This window comes from Oryza glaberrima, chromosome 6, assembly GCF_000147395.1.
Source record: "Oryza glaberrima chromosome 6, OglaRS2, whole genome shotgun sequence".
NCBI lineage: Eukaryota > Viridiplantae > Streptophyta > Magnoliopsida > Poales > Poaceae > Oryza > Oryza glaberrima.
In genome coordinates, this window is record NC_068331.1 from 23,316,662 (window position 1) to 23,329,651 (window position 12,990).

Here is a 12,990-nt window from a genome sequence, read left to right on the forward strand (position 1 = left end):
CTTGACAGGAAATGGGTGGGCCAGATTTAGATTTGGACCGAACTCAATGGTTACAAACAAGAAGGCCTAATTCGTGTCTGAAACAAATTACACGATGTGACTCTAGCGTGCTAAATTTCCTAGTGGGCTGAATTTGTGAACGAAAAATAGTGGGCCAAATTCTGTGGTCGGCCTAATTCATTCAAGGCTGTGAGTGGGCCACAATTTGATTATGGGTCGTTTTTGTTGCAAGGAAGTAAGTGGGCCAAATTCAGACGTGGGCCGAACTCGCAAGTTGTTGTGTGGGCCAAATTCATCACAGGCTGAACTCGTTGACGGGAATAGGGCCGAATTCATTTCTGGCCTTGGTGGGCTGAATTTGTTGATAAGAAATTGGTCGGCCTAATTCATTGACGGGAACTAAGTGGGCTGAATTCGTTTACGGGTTGAATTTGTTCATGAGAATTAAGTGGTTGACCGAATTTTCTCTAGGTGGGGCAAATTTGCTTGCGGACTTAATTTATACTGGGCTAAACTCAGTGGGACAATTAGTACTGGGCCAAATTCGTGGATGGATCTAAAGTGGGCAATATTATTTATTGGGCCAAATTCGTTAGTGGGAGTTTTATAGGCCGAATTCGTTGATTGTTATTAAGTGGGCCAATTTTTTACATGAATCAATCCAGGCCGAATCTGCTCGTTGCCTTGGGTGGGCCGAATTCGCTAACTGGGTATAGGTGGGCCAAGTTTACTTTTGGGCCCAAAACTACTTGGCCCGAATGTAGGTGGGCCTAATTATTTTTGGGAACTTAGTGGGCCTAATTCACTTGTGGACCAAATTCGCGGACATAAATTAAGCAGGCCGAATTCGTTTGTTGATGTCGATGGGCCGAATTCGTTCATTTATATTCTCTAAAAATAAAAAAATAACAGGGGGGCTCGATGCAAAATCCTCTGACCGGCTGAAAAATTTGAGATTGTTTCGCGAGGGAAACATACGAAAAGCTTTCTCCCCCATTTCAAGCGGCGGGAACGGCGGCGGCGGCGGCGGCGGCCGGCGAGGAGGGCGACGGCTAGGGTTTTTCTCTCTCTCCGCCGCCGAAATCGAATCCCCGAGGTGAGCTCCATCTCATACCCACCGAGTCTCACCGTCCCGACCCATCTCCTTCACCCGCCGCCGCCGCCTGCGCTGCCCCGCCGATCACCGTGAGCTGCTGCAGCTTCCGCCTCCGGTGAGCACCCGTTGCCGACGGACATCGTCTTCCTTCCTCATCCATCTCGTTCTACCCGCTCCATTCCTCGAATTCGCATTAGCCTTCATCTTCTCTTCTGGATCTGGAAGCTTTTCTGTTCGTCTTAACCCTAGTACTAATTACAGTTTTTTTTACCCAAAATTTTTTTTGGTGCCCTGGCTGTAGAGATGAATGCGAATGTGTTGGGCGGCGATGTGGTGGCGGACGATTTCAACTACTTCTCCGGTGTGAGCACCATCTTTGTGGCCAACATCCAGGAGGTGAAGGACCGGGTTTCCCAGATCGAGCTCCTCTTCTGCAGCCAGCTCTTCCCTCATGTCCAGGCCATGTGGAAGGCGGCCAAGGATGCGTGGATGGAGAGGGAGGCCGCCCTATTGAGCCAATTGGAGGAGCTGAGCAGCGGGAAGCGGCACGCGGAGGAGAAGGCGCTGCAGCTGGGGTGCTCCCTTGATGAGATGAAGGGGAAGCTTGCGTATGCCGAGCGATCGGTCGCGGGGCATGAGGTTGAGAAGAAGCGGCTTCTGGGGAGATTGGAGGAGGAAATTGGGAACAAAGATGAGGTTATTCGCCGGCTAGAGAGGGAGATTGCGGAGAAGGCTGCTGATTTTTCCAGGGAGAGAGATGCCCATCAGAGGCTTTTGCAGCTGGTTGAGTTGAAGGACAAGTATTTGCTTCTCGAGCAGAATAAACGGAGGGATGCGGAGGAGATGGCACTGCAGCTGGGGAACTCTCTTGAGGATATGAAGGGGAACTTTGAGCGATTGATCGCGAGGCATGAGGTTGAGAAGGAGCAAATTCCGGGGAGGTTGGAGGAGGAAATGGGGAAAAAGGATGAGGTTATTGGGCGGCTAGAGAGCGAGATTGCGGAGAAGGCTGCTGATGTCTCTAGGGAAAGAGATGCCCATCAGAGGATGCTGCAGCAGGTTGAGTTGAAGGATAAGGACCTGCTTCTCGAGCAGAATAAGCGGAAGGACCTGATCGAGGATTACACTAAGCTGAAGACACTCTACAAGGATTTGAAGTCTCAGTACAACTTTCTTGTTGGAAAGATTGGCCAGAATGAAGGCTCCAAGTCTCCTGTAGTCAATGTGGTGGATCGGAAAACCTCCGGAAGCCCTCCAAGCAAGAGAAAGCTCAAAGGTACTCCTGCCCTTTGATTTCCTTTCATTCAGTAGAGCTATTTAAACCTTGTTAATCAATCACCATTTTTATTCTCTAATTACTGTTACCTGGAAGTTTCATTTGAAGAATACCAAGTTTTAATTGCAATTGTGTACTATAATCCATGGTGCTCTGATCAATGCCGCGGTTGAAAGTATTATTAAGCACCTTTGTAATCTTCAAGTAATGTCCTGCCAATGCTATCATATTAGCACTAAGATCTATGCCTCCTAAATCGATACTGATTGATATCTGCCTTAGCATTTTCTTTTACTTGCTTGATTTTCAGATCTGGTGGACACTAAAAAGGAGAACAATCAGGCAGTATCTAAGACTGTAGATGAGAAAAATGGTCCTGCTTCAAGTGCAAAGGCACAAGGTACCCACCATGCTAGCTCAGTCAGGAGTCAATTCAGTAACTCGCGCCTTTGTCTACCGTCTCGTACAACCAATCCTCCACCAAAGAATGCTACTAGCAATTCAAAAACAGAGGCAGCATCTAGTTTCACCCGCCCAAGTCTACACTGGAGGGAGACTCGCGCGCGTAAAGAACCAGGCGTTGTAGATCCACATGATGATTTCCTTGACACACCTCTGGAGGCTGTCAAAAATATGATCAGGAATCCTAAAACGCCAGAAGAAGCACAAGCCCTTGCTGCCTCTCCTCCTAAAGATATGGACTTCAATAACTCTGATGATGAGACTCAAGATGTCAATATTGCCACCCAGGGCCAGAAAAACATGCCAGTTCCCAAGCAGCAAAGTACAATTTCAATCCAACCACCAAATAAAGGTTTCAAATACACGGAACCTGTAAGAAAAAAGGCTGACCGGGAGAATCTGAAAGGCGTTGAGTGCAAGCAGTGCAAGAAATTCTATGATGCTGTTCTTCCAGATGGCCGCACAAATGGTGACGGTGCGGACTCTACAAGCATGAGGTGTGAGCATCATGATGGCGTATCCAGACATCGCTACAGGTACGCGCCGCCGCTGACACCTGAAGGGTTTTGGAACATTGGGTTTGAATCAGAAATGTAGCACATGAAGTATGATGCGCTCTTCATTGATTAGTGCAGTGTCTTGCCCTAACATAGGTTCTCAGTCACCCCCCAGATACTGTTAATAATGTCAGTAGTAAATCTCATGCTGGGGAAATGATCATTTCTTTTTTTAAGATTATATGTTTGGATAGAATGCCAATTTGTTGAAGATAGAATGTACTTACTGTCACATCGATTCTATGTAAATGACATCTGACATTGAAAAGCAGTCGAATAATCTTGAATAACAAGCGTTATAACGTTACTTGACATTTTTCTTCGATATTTACTAATTACAATCACATCCATGATCTCTTCTTTTTGCTGTTACCACTTTACTTCAGCATATGCAATTGTTGGCAGCAGACTGGTGAGGTCTGTCGAATGGTGAGCCATCTCTTCTTCCCATGAAAAGCCTTTCTCCTTTCCATTGTCCATTTGATCACGAGATTCAGGTCAAGATCGATCAGGACGATTTCACGTCAGATCTGCTAAGAAACAGGATGCATAACAACAAAGCAGGTAATTCTTTTAGAGAAAACAAAATAACAATATATGCCCCAAGAAAGAGTCCCAACTCCCAAGGAAGAGTCATTCAACTTAGGGTGCAGGTGGGGTGGGTCGACCTATATAGGGCCAAAATCACATTGGCCCGGCCCACAAATTGTGTAGTCCAACATGTGCCGGCGTTGCCGTGGGCCTGTGGCCCTACACTTCCTAGCACCGTCACCCACAGTCGTCACCGCAGCCGCCGTAGCGTCGCCGCCGGCGTGCGTGTCTCCCCAACCGGAGACAGCGTGGTGCGGCCTCAGTCTCCCTACAGTCCCCTGCTACATTCTGCCGGATCGACGTAAAAACTCACAGTTTACCACCTAGCCCTCGTTCGATTTAGAGAGGATTGATCCAATCCCTCCTTCGTAAAGATTAACCGAACAAGGCCTTAGGCTGTGTTAATTCTTTTGGAGGGGTTGGGATTTGGGAACCCCTCACCTCCTCACTTAAAACAGAGCTATAGATTAACACGTGATTAATTAAGTATTATAGCTATAAAAATTTTAAAAATGGATTAATATAATTTTTAAATCAACTTTCCTATATAAACTCTTTACAAAGCGTACACCGTTTAGTAGTTTGAAAACCATGCACGTGAAAAACGAGGGAGGTGGGTTGGGAACCCATGAGAAATAACACAACCTTATTTGACTTATAAGTGGCCTGCTTGCATCCCTAGTTCTAGACGCTTGTAGCTCGTCGGGCGCCGGCTGGTGCGTCATACCATAAGCAACCTTTGTTCGCCGCCGCTATCAGGGGTGAATTGTCCGGCTCAACGGACGTTCTTCGGTGATGGATACTGTACTGCACGTCAACAAGGCTCTACAAGGTGGCATTTGTTCAGAACTTTCAGATCACTGAGTCCTGAGTGATGAAAGGCCGTAGTAGACTACTAGTGGTTTATCTATATGAAAGCGAAGTAAGCATAGTCATCCTCCTTCCGTTCCCTTCTTCTATTCTACGTACCGTGCTTTGCACGTATAGCGTACATAGATATCCATCGAATCCTATGTTTTATTTGTTACAACCTCCGTCCCATAATATAAGGGATTTTAGATGGATGTGACACATTCTAGTAGTCTATCTCCAGATTCGTAGTACTATGATATATCACATTCACCTAAAATCTCTTATATTATAAGACAGGGGGAGTATCACATCACTATTTATATGGGCTTGATTCGTTACAATGTAAGTCATATACTACTATAACTATAAAACTTCGTAGGATGATATGTTACTTAATCTTTCATGTTTATTCTGGTATGTTACTTAATCTTTCATGTTTATTCTGGAGAGTTATTTATTCCATGTTTAGATTAAATTGTCTCAAATATAGCTACTTCTAAAGTACCAATGGACATTTCTAGCCATGAAATCTCCAAAATACTACTCATCTTCGCAACCCCATCTTCCAACAACCATGAATTCATGACAATAAAACTAAGGGTAATATAGTCCATTTTTACCTCTCCCCATCTAAGTGAAAACTTTAAAAGTAATTATTTTGAGCCGGAGGGACTAGTAGTGTTTTAGTGTAAACATTTTTCCATCCTAAAAAAATCTCTGAATGTTTAAGGATCTGATTTAAAAATTTTTGGAGAGTTGTATCTTGATGCGTTCAAATTTCATCATATCATGGTTCACGAAATACGAGTAGCACGTTACGTTAACGTTGCTCTAATCTTGCAGAGTCCTGTGTGCAGAATAACACGTTGGCAAACGATAAGTTCCAGAACTATCTTCCGTTATGGCAACTGTACATTTGCTCAGTTGCACGTGCTAATTGTCTTCCTAGTCCTGTCCCTTCGCACCCATGTGCTCATGTCAGTCTTTCCACCTCAGCGATACAAATTACTCTCCAGTTTTCTGTTAAAAATGAAGTGCATACTAAGGCAAGTATAAAGGTAGAGACCGGTAACGTTAATTAGATGCTATCATGTTACAATAGTTAAGACAATATGGTCTCTAATTATTAATGTACCAAAATACTTTCTTACTAGTCATCTTTCATTTATTAGACTCACTGCAACGAAAAATTTTCTTAATAAATGCTAAGAGTCGACTCTATACCGTTGTCATGCGTAGCAACCATATTTCTCTTTCCTTCTTCCTCTCTCTTCCACGTCATCAAATATGCTTGTATGACAATAATGAGAGACCGCTTAATAAAGACCATTGTACATGCCCTAAGGGTCATGAAAAAAAACTTACCAAATTTTGGTATAGTTGCCAAAATTTGAATAGGATTTCTTATATAGTTACCAAAATTTGATAGCAAACTAAATGTAGCCACTTTTGGGTAACTTTACCAAAATTTGGTAAGGTTGAAAATGGCATCAAAGTGAACATGCCCTAAGTTCGACATCCTTATGAAAGTTTTATCTTAGGTTTGTTATTTCTTTCATTCTTCCAAAATTTTGTAAACCAAACATATTCTTACCATTGGTGCCCTATTTGGTAATTCCGAAAGTTTCCACTCTTATAAACTCTACCAAATGTTTAATAAGGCTTTAGAATTAAAGCCATGCAATACTACCAAAATATGCCAAAACTTAGTACTACAAAATTTTTGTAGGATTGGAATTGCCAAAAACAACCCATTACTGCCCTAAAGTTTTTTTTTTTCACATTAGACCACCATTTCTTCACTTCCATTTAACTTTGGACCCCTTAAACTTCGTTTAACTTGTTCACCAAATAAATGCTGCTCATATAACCTTGACATTAAACCATCGTAGTCAGGCATACACCAAGAATACATCAGCAAGAAAAGAACCCACAGTATCTCTCGCTCATCTCTACAAAAAAAGATAGCAGCAGTAAAACCTCCATATCCATCACCTCCAGCTCCAAGAGTCTCCAACAACAGCAACAACAGTATCTCTCTATATCTTGCATTCCATATGTACATCGTCTCAGAATCCGGCCTCCAAAATCAATGAAAGTCCCATGCACTGCACTGCTGCACTGCACAAGACGTTGCCAACCATCCACAGCAGCAACAGCAGCAGCAGCAGCAGCCGTCAGTCCACAGCTCACGCCTAGCTAGCTAGCTAGCTAGCTCTCCTGACATCCAGCCGCCATTGTCCACAGCTCACGTATGTTTGTTTGGCTTGCTCTGCTGACCTGCTTGCTATCACTACCACCACCGTTGGTCACAGGCTCACAGCTCCGTCTTTAGCTTGTTGCCTGTCTGGGCCGGCGCTCCTGCACGAAGACATGGGGAAAAAAAAAGTAGAAGAGGTCAAAGTTAGTGGTAGGGTTCCTGGGGTACAATGATTTCAAGAGGGGAGGACAATAGTAGCTAGGACAGCATCAAGTGACCAGCTGGTAACAGGTAAAAAGGGGGTTCAGTTCAGATCAGTCAAATTCCAAGAATTTGCCAAAACCAGTCTTGCATAAGTTAATTGAGTACTCCTATAGTCCTATTCAGTAGTTTCTTGAAATTATATACGAAAGCCAAAAAAGAAAGGTCCAAAAATGCATGCATAGGATAACATTGTCAGTAGCAAGGGGAATTCAGCAAGACCGTCTATTTTCGAGGAATGCAAAGCGAATGAGCTGAACCACAGAGATTAGAACGGCACCAAGTTGGGTCCATTTCAATGTGAAGCCATGAGGTTGAGATCTACCCTGCTAAGACAGAGCTGCAAGGGGATGGGCCGCGTGATAAAGATGATGGCTGGGGAGGACTGGACAAAGCTTGCTGTATACCACTCAGCTTTGAGCGCAGACACCGGTACACGAAGAAGCTGCAATAATTTCTGGCAAAAACAGATTCTGCCAGCCGTAATGCAGTACAGATATCATGTAGTCAGGGCCTCAGGGGAGGGCCCTAAAGGTTTAATGATCCTTGAACGCTTTGCATGATTGGGTCTGTACCTCCAATAGCATTTGTCCCTCCAAGAGCTCTGCTTGGATCCAGAGCTGCAGATCAGTTAACCAGATCCAAACGGCAGATCACCTCTACTACACACCTTTTCTTCCATCTTACTCATTAGCAAATGCAAGAGTATAACTTCATGATAGTGCTAAAACATGATTCTTAGACAATGGAGCTGGCTCATTTGGCTCTCACAATATCTGTACTAGTTATCCAATCCACTCTCTTAGCCAAGCTATATAATCGACCTCTTAAACTGAACCATGTGCTACGGTGTATTCCTTGATAAATATATAGGATCCACTGCAAACTTCAGTACCCAGCTACCCAGTGATAAAACTACATCTCTAGTTACAAGGACAGTCAAATGGCACGCAAAATGTATGTCATGCAATGCAAACGTAAATCTAGCCCACATGAATTGCCATAATCGAATGAAATTATCGTCGTTAGATATGTCAAATTAAGATCCAAACCCTTAGATTCGCTTATGTATTTGCTATTCAACTAGTTGAATAGAAAACAATACTACAGTACAGCGTACAAATAGTAGCACTGAGATTAAAGTTGTTTTAGCTGGCTCCCTCCATTGCAAGAAAGGGGATCCCTAGACAGGCACTGGACAACTTACAGAAAAAGTGGACCCTTCACAGTTGTACAAGTGATCAGAAGGGCCAAAGGGACCAGATCTGCATCTACAGGCCTTATGCAGCCAAGCCCAAACGGAAAGCCGGGAGCGATATGGTTTCTAGACATGCATTTATTGATTCGGGCCCAGCCACACCAACCAGTTGGGTCCGCTGGTGCCAGAGAGAACAGATCCACCAGACGAACACATCTATGGCCCCTTACCATCCAAAATGGTGGCGATGATGGCAATAATGATTGAGTGAACAAACAAAGGGAAGAAGAACAAACAAAGCATTCTCTAATCTTTCTAGAAAGTTACAAGTTCCTGCTTCCTTAAACCCCCTAGTTGCTAATAAACATTCACTATCAAATAGAAGCGGGCCCAATTAGGATAGTCATCTCCATCACATCCAAATCAGAAGGTAAATATTATTTATTTATGTAGAATTTATAACAAGTACTTTTATTAGCATGTGCATGAGATAAGGTATGATAATCTTTCCTAAAGATGTAGTAGTAGTTTTCCCTGGAAGAAACTGGTTTTTCACATATTTTACCACAATTTCCCATTTACCTATGTACTTCTAAACACTCTGGAACAACGAAAGAGACAAAAGTTGTGGTCCAATCAAGGCTGAAAAATTTTATAAGTAAATGACAAACAACTAAATTCAATGAGATATAGGTTTGGTTGCAAGTTTTACCAGAGCTTGCTAGATCATAGCCGAAGAGGGAGGAACTTGAATTGCTAAAGACAGGGGGATTGGTATCCGTCCGCTTTTCCCACTGTGAAGGCGGCTGGAGCGGGTGTGCTAAATCACCATGCCAGAACTGCTGTTGTAGTTGCATGAGATTCCTTGCTCCATGGACGCCCATGTCTGGCCAGGTGACCTGCTCCAAATCCATTCCATTCTTGTAGTTCAAGCCTGTTATCCTTCCACACTATAAATACCATAGTAAGCAGAGTATATTTGCCCAATAGCATAATCAATGAACCTAAAATGTGAATCATGATCAACTTTAATTGAATTTGTTATTTCTGAGAGATTTACAGAATTACACGACATGCATAATAGAAAATTTACATGGAATTTCACAAATGCAAAATTCTGCAGAAAACATGTGATCCAGCTACAATGGTCTAATCATGCATATATCTCCAAGAGCAATATTATCATTATCAATGATGCCTTAATTGTAAAAGTAACTAGTTCTAGGCATTCTAAGGTAACTATTGTTCAAGTGTTAGCCATCTAGATACTACTTATTGTACTAATAGTAGTAGGCATTCTTTCTCTTTAAGAGGTCAAAGGCAAAATTTATATGGAATAATTGTAGACTGTTGGCTGTCAAGGCAAAGTCAAAAGCACGAACAATAAGTTTCACAGAAATGCACACTCTCCTTACTAGTACAAAATAGTGCAAATAAATGATGGGAAGAGATAAATTTCAGTTTTCAGCAGAGGCCAAACTACTCAGTTACAAAATAATTTAAAGGAGAGTTCTGGGCCAAAGAAATCAGCTATGGTCTATGAATCACTGATACTTCCCTAAACTGCCATCTCAGTATCCAATAGGCAACGGATACGGATATATGCGTATTGGCGAAGTATCAAAGCATTTTCCAGTATTAAAAAAAAAGGTCGATATGTGGGCAAGAAGGGAGCAATACATATACACAGGAAATTGTTGTTGTAAATCCACGCAAGCTAAACTTGCAGAAATCTTCAAGAAACAGTATTTGTCATAATGGTACCTCCGTAGTCAAGAAGTTGTCTAGCCCACCAAAGTCGACCCTCGGATTTACAGCTGCGAGCCTCATTGACAAGTACTGAAACAATCAAAATTACCAAACAACAATGACATGAGTGAACATCTTAAGGTAAATGGGTTATTTGGGACTTAAGGTATCATAAGCAAAAAAAAAAAAGAACAGTTACCTCAACTTGCCTTTGAAGAGATTGGACATGATTGATGATCTCATCCAGTACCAGTGCTGTTCCTGATACCTGCTACAAAAAACAGATCAAACAACTGTTGTCGATAAAGTAATTACTTTTCCTGAGTTACTACAATAAAACAATGAATCTCATGATGGAAAAAAAAACAATTCAAAACTATGACAAAACCACATAAAGTTTAACCTCAGTTTTGGATATAAAGAATGGAGCTACCACTATAAAACAAGAACATGAAACAAAATAGCAGCAGCAGTTTGGTTGCAGAATCCAAGTGCAGAAGTTGGTGCATAGTACTACTCTTCATTTTTTTCAAAGTTTGAAATGTGATCTTAAAATAGGCCTGTTTACGACTGTTAAGTTAATTAGTTAGAGAAGCTCTAAGCATATACAACAAAACCACCAGCTTATATTGGCAGTAATGTACTGGTTTGTTTAAGACAATGGCCCTCATAAATCCCACAGCGGATTGACCAATACAATCATTCACAGTGATGGACACCTCCAGCCCAAAGGCTGCTGTCCTTGCAGTAAAAATAATAGTCAAACTACCGCACCAATACAACAGGCTAATCACTTCCACATGAATTCATAGTTAATGAAGACCAATCAATACTCCCCAATGGTAAACTACCCTCACAGCCTTACTTCCACAATCCAACACCCAGAGATGCCAACCCATAAGCACACATTATTGCGTGTGCAATAGGGATAGCAACATTCCAAAGTGAGAGAGAGAGAGAGATGGAGATATGGAGATGGACTCATTGCAGCATTACAGCGACCAAACATACAAGCCCCCCTCCATTAAGCTACCGTCCTCCGGTGTCTTTTAAAGTGGCTGCCACATTCTGCCCAGACAACCCACCACCAAGGGCCAAACCCCATCCCCTCACCCTCTCGAGTTAGGTACACCGGATCAAGGTGTCTCCCTTATCATCCACAAGGGCCAAGGGAACCAAACCAAATGCCATATTATCCACCACGCCCACTTCTCCTCCGTCGTGCAATGCAACTCGCCCATATGGACATGTCGCCATGCCTTGCCAGAGCGAAGGATAAACTCCGCACCACCACGTTTAAGATCGCATTGTATTGGATCGAGCTGTGAATTTGCAAGAAGTGAGCCAAGCAGACTGACCATGCTGCTGCTGCTGCACACCAACGCTTGGCATTACTCTTTGTTGGACTCCTAGTGTGCCTTTGGACCGAACAGAAACAGCTATGCGATGACAAATTTCACTATGCCATCAAAAGCAGTAAAAAGACCACCGAAAGCAGGAAAAAAAAGGAGTGTACTTTGCACAAAACTCCTTGGCAATTGTATCCTTCCAAAGGCAAAAGCTGGAAGAAGTTTATCTCTTAGAAAAACTCAGCAAAATAAATTTGTAGAAGAAATTCGAAGCCAAGAAGATATTGCTGACCTTACTGCATCCGGGGACCAGCTCCTTGAGAAGCTCCATCCTCGCATTGATCTTCTCGCGTCTCGCCTGTTTATCACCCAAAAAAAATGATAATAATAATGTCATAAAAAATCCAAGAGGAAACGAATAATTAAGTAATTAACGAGGAAAGCAACCCCTGAAAAGGCACTAAAACAGCGACGTCGCCACGTCCTAATTACCCAATCATTGCCTAATCCACAGCTCGTTAAATTAAATTAAACCCCACAAATCTAATCCCGCGAGGAGATTGGCTTAAGGTTTAGCGAGTGATTAATTAATTGGGTGATTAGCGGCGAGCCTGCCGGCGACGGCGAACTCACGAACTCACCCGCTCGGCGAGGCTGTGGCTGTCGGTGGCTTGCCCTCTTCTCGCCCTCACGTGCACGTACGCCGGCTTCTCGTCCTCGCCGCCGTCGCCACCGTCCTCGCCGCTCGCCGCCGTCTTCCCCTTCTTCGCAGCCGCCTTCCCCTGCAGCGGAATCCAAAGGAGAGACGAAATGAGAAACGAAGCCGAGGGGAAAGCAGCGGAGTGCGCGCGCGCGCGCGACGCGACGAGACGAGATACCTTGGAGGCGGGGTCGGGCTTGCGCTTGGAGGAGGAGGAAGGGGGAGGGGGAGGAGGAGGCGGCGGGGAGGGCGGCGAAGGGGAGGCGAACGCGGAGAACCGGGCTGCGCGGTCGACGAGGTGCGGGTCGGCGGGGAACGCGGGCGGGGGCGGCGGCGCGGAGGCGGCGGCGGTGGGGAGAAGGAGCTCCATCGCCTGGGAGGTCGGGAGCCCCAGCAGCGCGGTGAAGGAGCCCCCGCTGCCTCCACCGTTGGAGGAAGAGCGCGCGGCGGAGGCGAGCGGCGGGTGGATCTCGCCCACGTCGGAGGAGAGGTCCGGCGGCGGCGGCGGGGAATGGTGGCGCATTGGCGCGGAGGCGAGAGACGGCGGCGGCGAAGTTGGGGACGAGGAGGAGGCCGGAGGCGAGGGGGGTGGGGGGAGAATAGTGGAGGTATTTATAGAGGTCGGCGTCGCGATGTGCTTTGCTTTCTCTTTGCCTTTCGCTTCGCTCTCGGCCTCTCTCGGCGCGAGTCAAGGCAAAG

General features: G+C 44.5%; 2 protein-coding genes across 6 annotated transcripts; one reads left to right on the forward strand and one right to left on the reverse strand.

The window, feature by feature from the left end:
- The first annotated feature begins 969 nt into the window (after positions 1-969).
- Positions 970-3,703, forward strand: LOC127777245 (protein gamma response 1). Of its 2 annotated transcripts, none has more exons than XM_052303811.1 (3): positions 970-1,211; positions 1,398-2,372; positions 2,683-3,703. In XM_052303811.1, exons 2-3 carry the CDS (start codon positions 1,400-1,402, stop codon positions 3,429-3,431), a joined length of 1,722 nt encoding a protein of 573 aa, XP_052159771.1. In that variant the 5' UTR covers positions 970-1,211; positions 1,398-1,399; the 3' UTR covers positions 3,432-3,703. The 2 variants fall into 2 exon arrangements, with proteins under 2 accessions (XP_052159771.1, XP_052159772.1); XM_052303812.1 differs by having other exon boundaries at positions 970-1,096.
- A 2,965-nt stretch (positions 3,704-6,668) lies between these two features.
- LOC127777124 (transcription factor bHLH48-like) lies at positions 6,669-12,990 on the reverse strand. Of its 4 annotated transcripts, none has more exons than XM_052303649.1 (8): positions 12,470-12,990; positions 12,233-12,373; positions 11,884-11,949; positions 11,759-11,803; positions 10,442-10,510; positions 10,258-10,332; positions 9,206-9,392; positions 6,669-7,195 (listed from the first exon to the last, which is right to left on the reverse strand). In XM_052303649.1, exons 1-8 carry the CDS (start codon positions 12,812-12,814, stop codon positions 7,152-7,154), a joined length of 972 nt encoding a protein of 323 aa, XP_052159609.1. In that variant the 5' UTR covers positions 12,815-12,990; the 3' UTR covers positions 6,669-7,151. The 4 variants fall into 4 exon arrangements, with proteins under 4 accessions (XP_052159609.1, XP_052159606.1, XP_052159607.1 ...); XM_052303646.1 differs by having other exon boundaries at positions 9,206-9,443; positions 12,470-12,985; XM_052303647.1 differs by lacking the exon at positions 11,759-11,803 and having other exon boundaries at positions 9,206-9,443; positions 10,442-10,513; positions 12,470-12,984.

Bases quoted from the DNA above. Each gene is read 5' to 3' on its own strand.
- LOC127777245 (XM_052303811.1), top strand. From the start codon at position 1,400: ATGAATGCGAATGTGTTGGGCGGCGATGTGGTGGCGGACGATTTCAAC. The intron at 2,373-2,682 runs GTACTCCTGCCC...CTTGATTTTCAG, and splicing joins AAGCAAGAGAAAGCTCAAAG to ATCTGGTGGACACTAAAAAG.
- LOC127777124 (XM_052303646.1), bottom strand. From the start codon at position 12,814: ATGCGCCACCATTCCCCGCCGCCGCCGCCGGACCTCTCCTCCGACGTG. The intron at 10,511-11,758 runs GTACACTCCTTT...TTTTTGTAGCAG, and splicing joins GCCAAGGAGTTTTGTGCAAA to GTATCAGGAACAGCACTGGT. The intron at 10,333-10,441 runs GTAACTGTTCTT...TGATTGTTTCAG, and splicing joins CTCTTCAAAGGCAAGTTGAG to TACTTGTCAATGAGGCTCGC.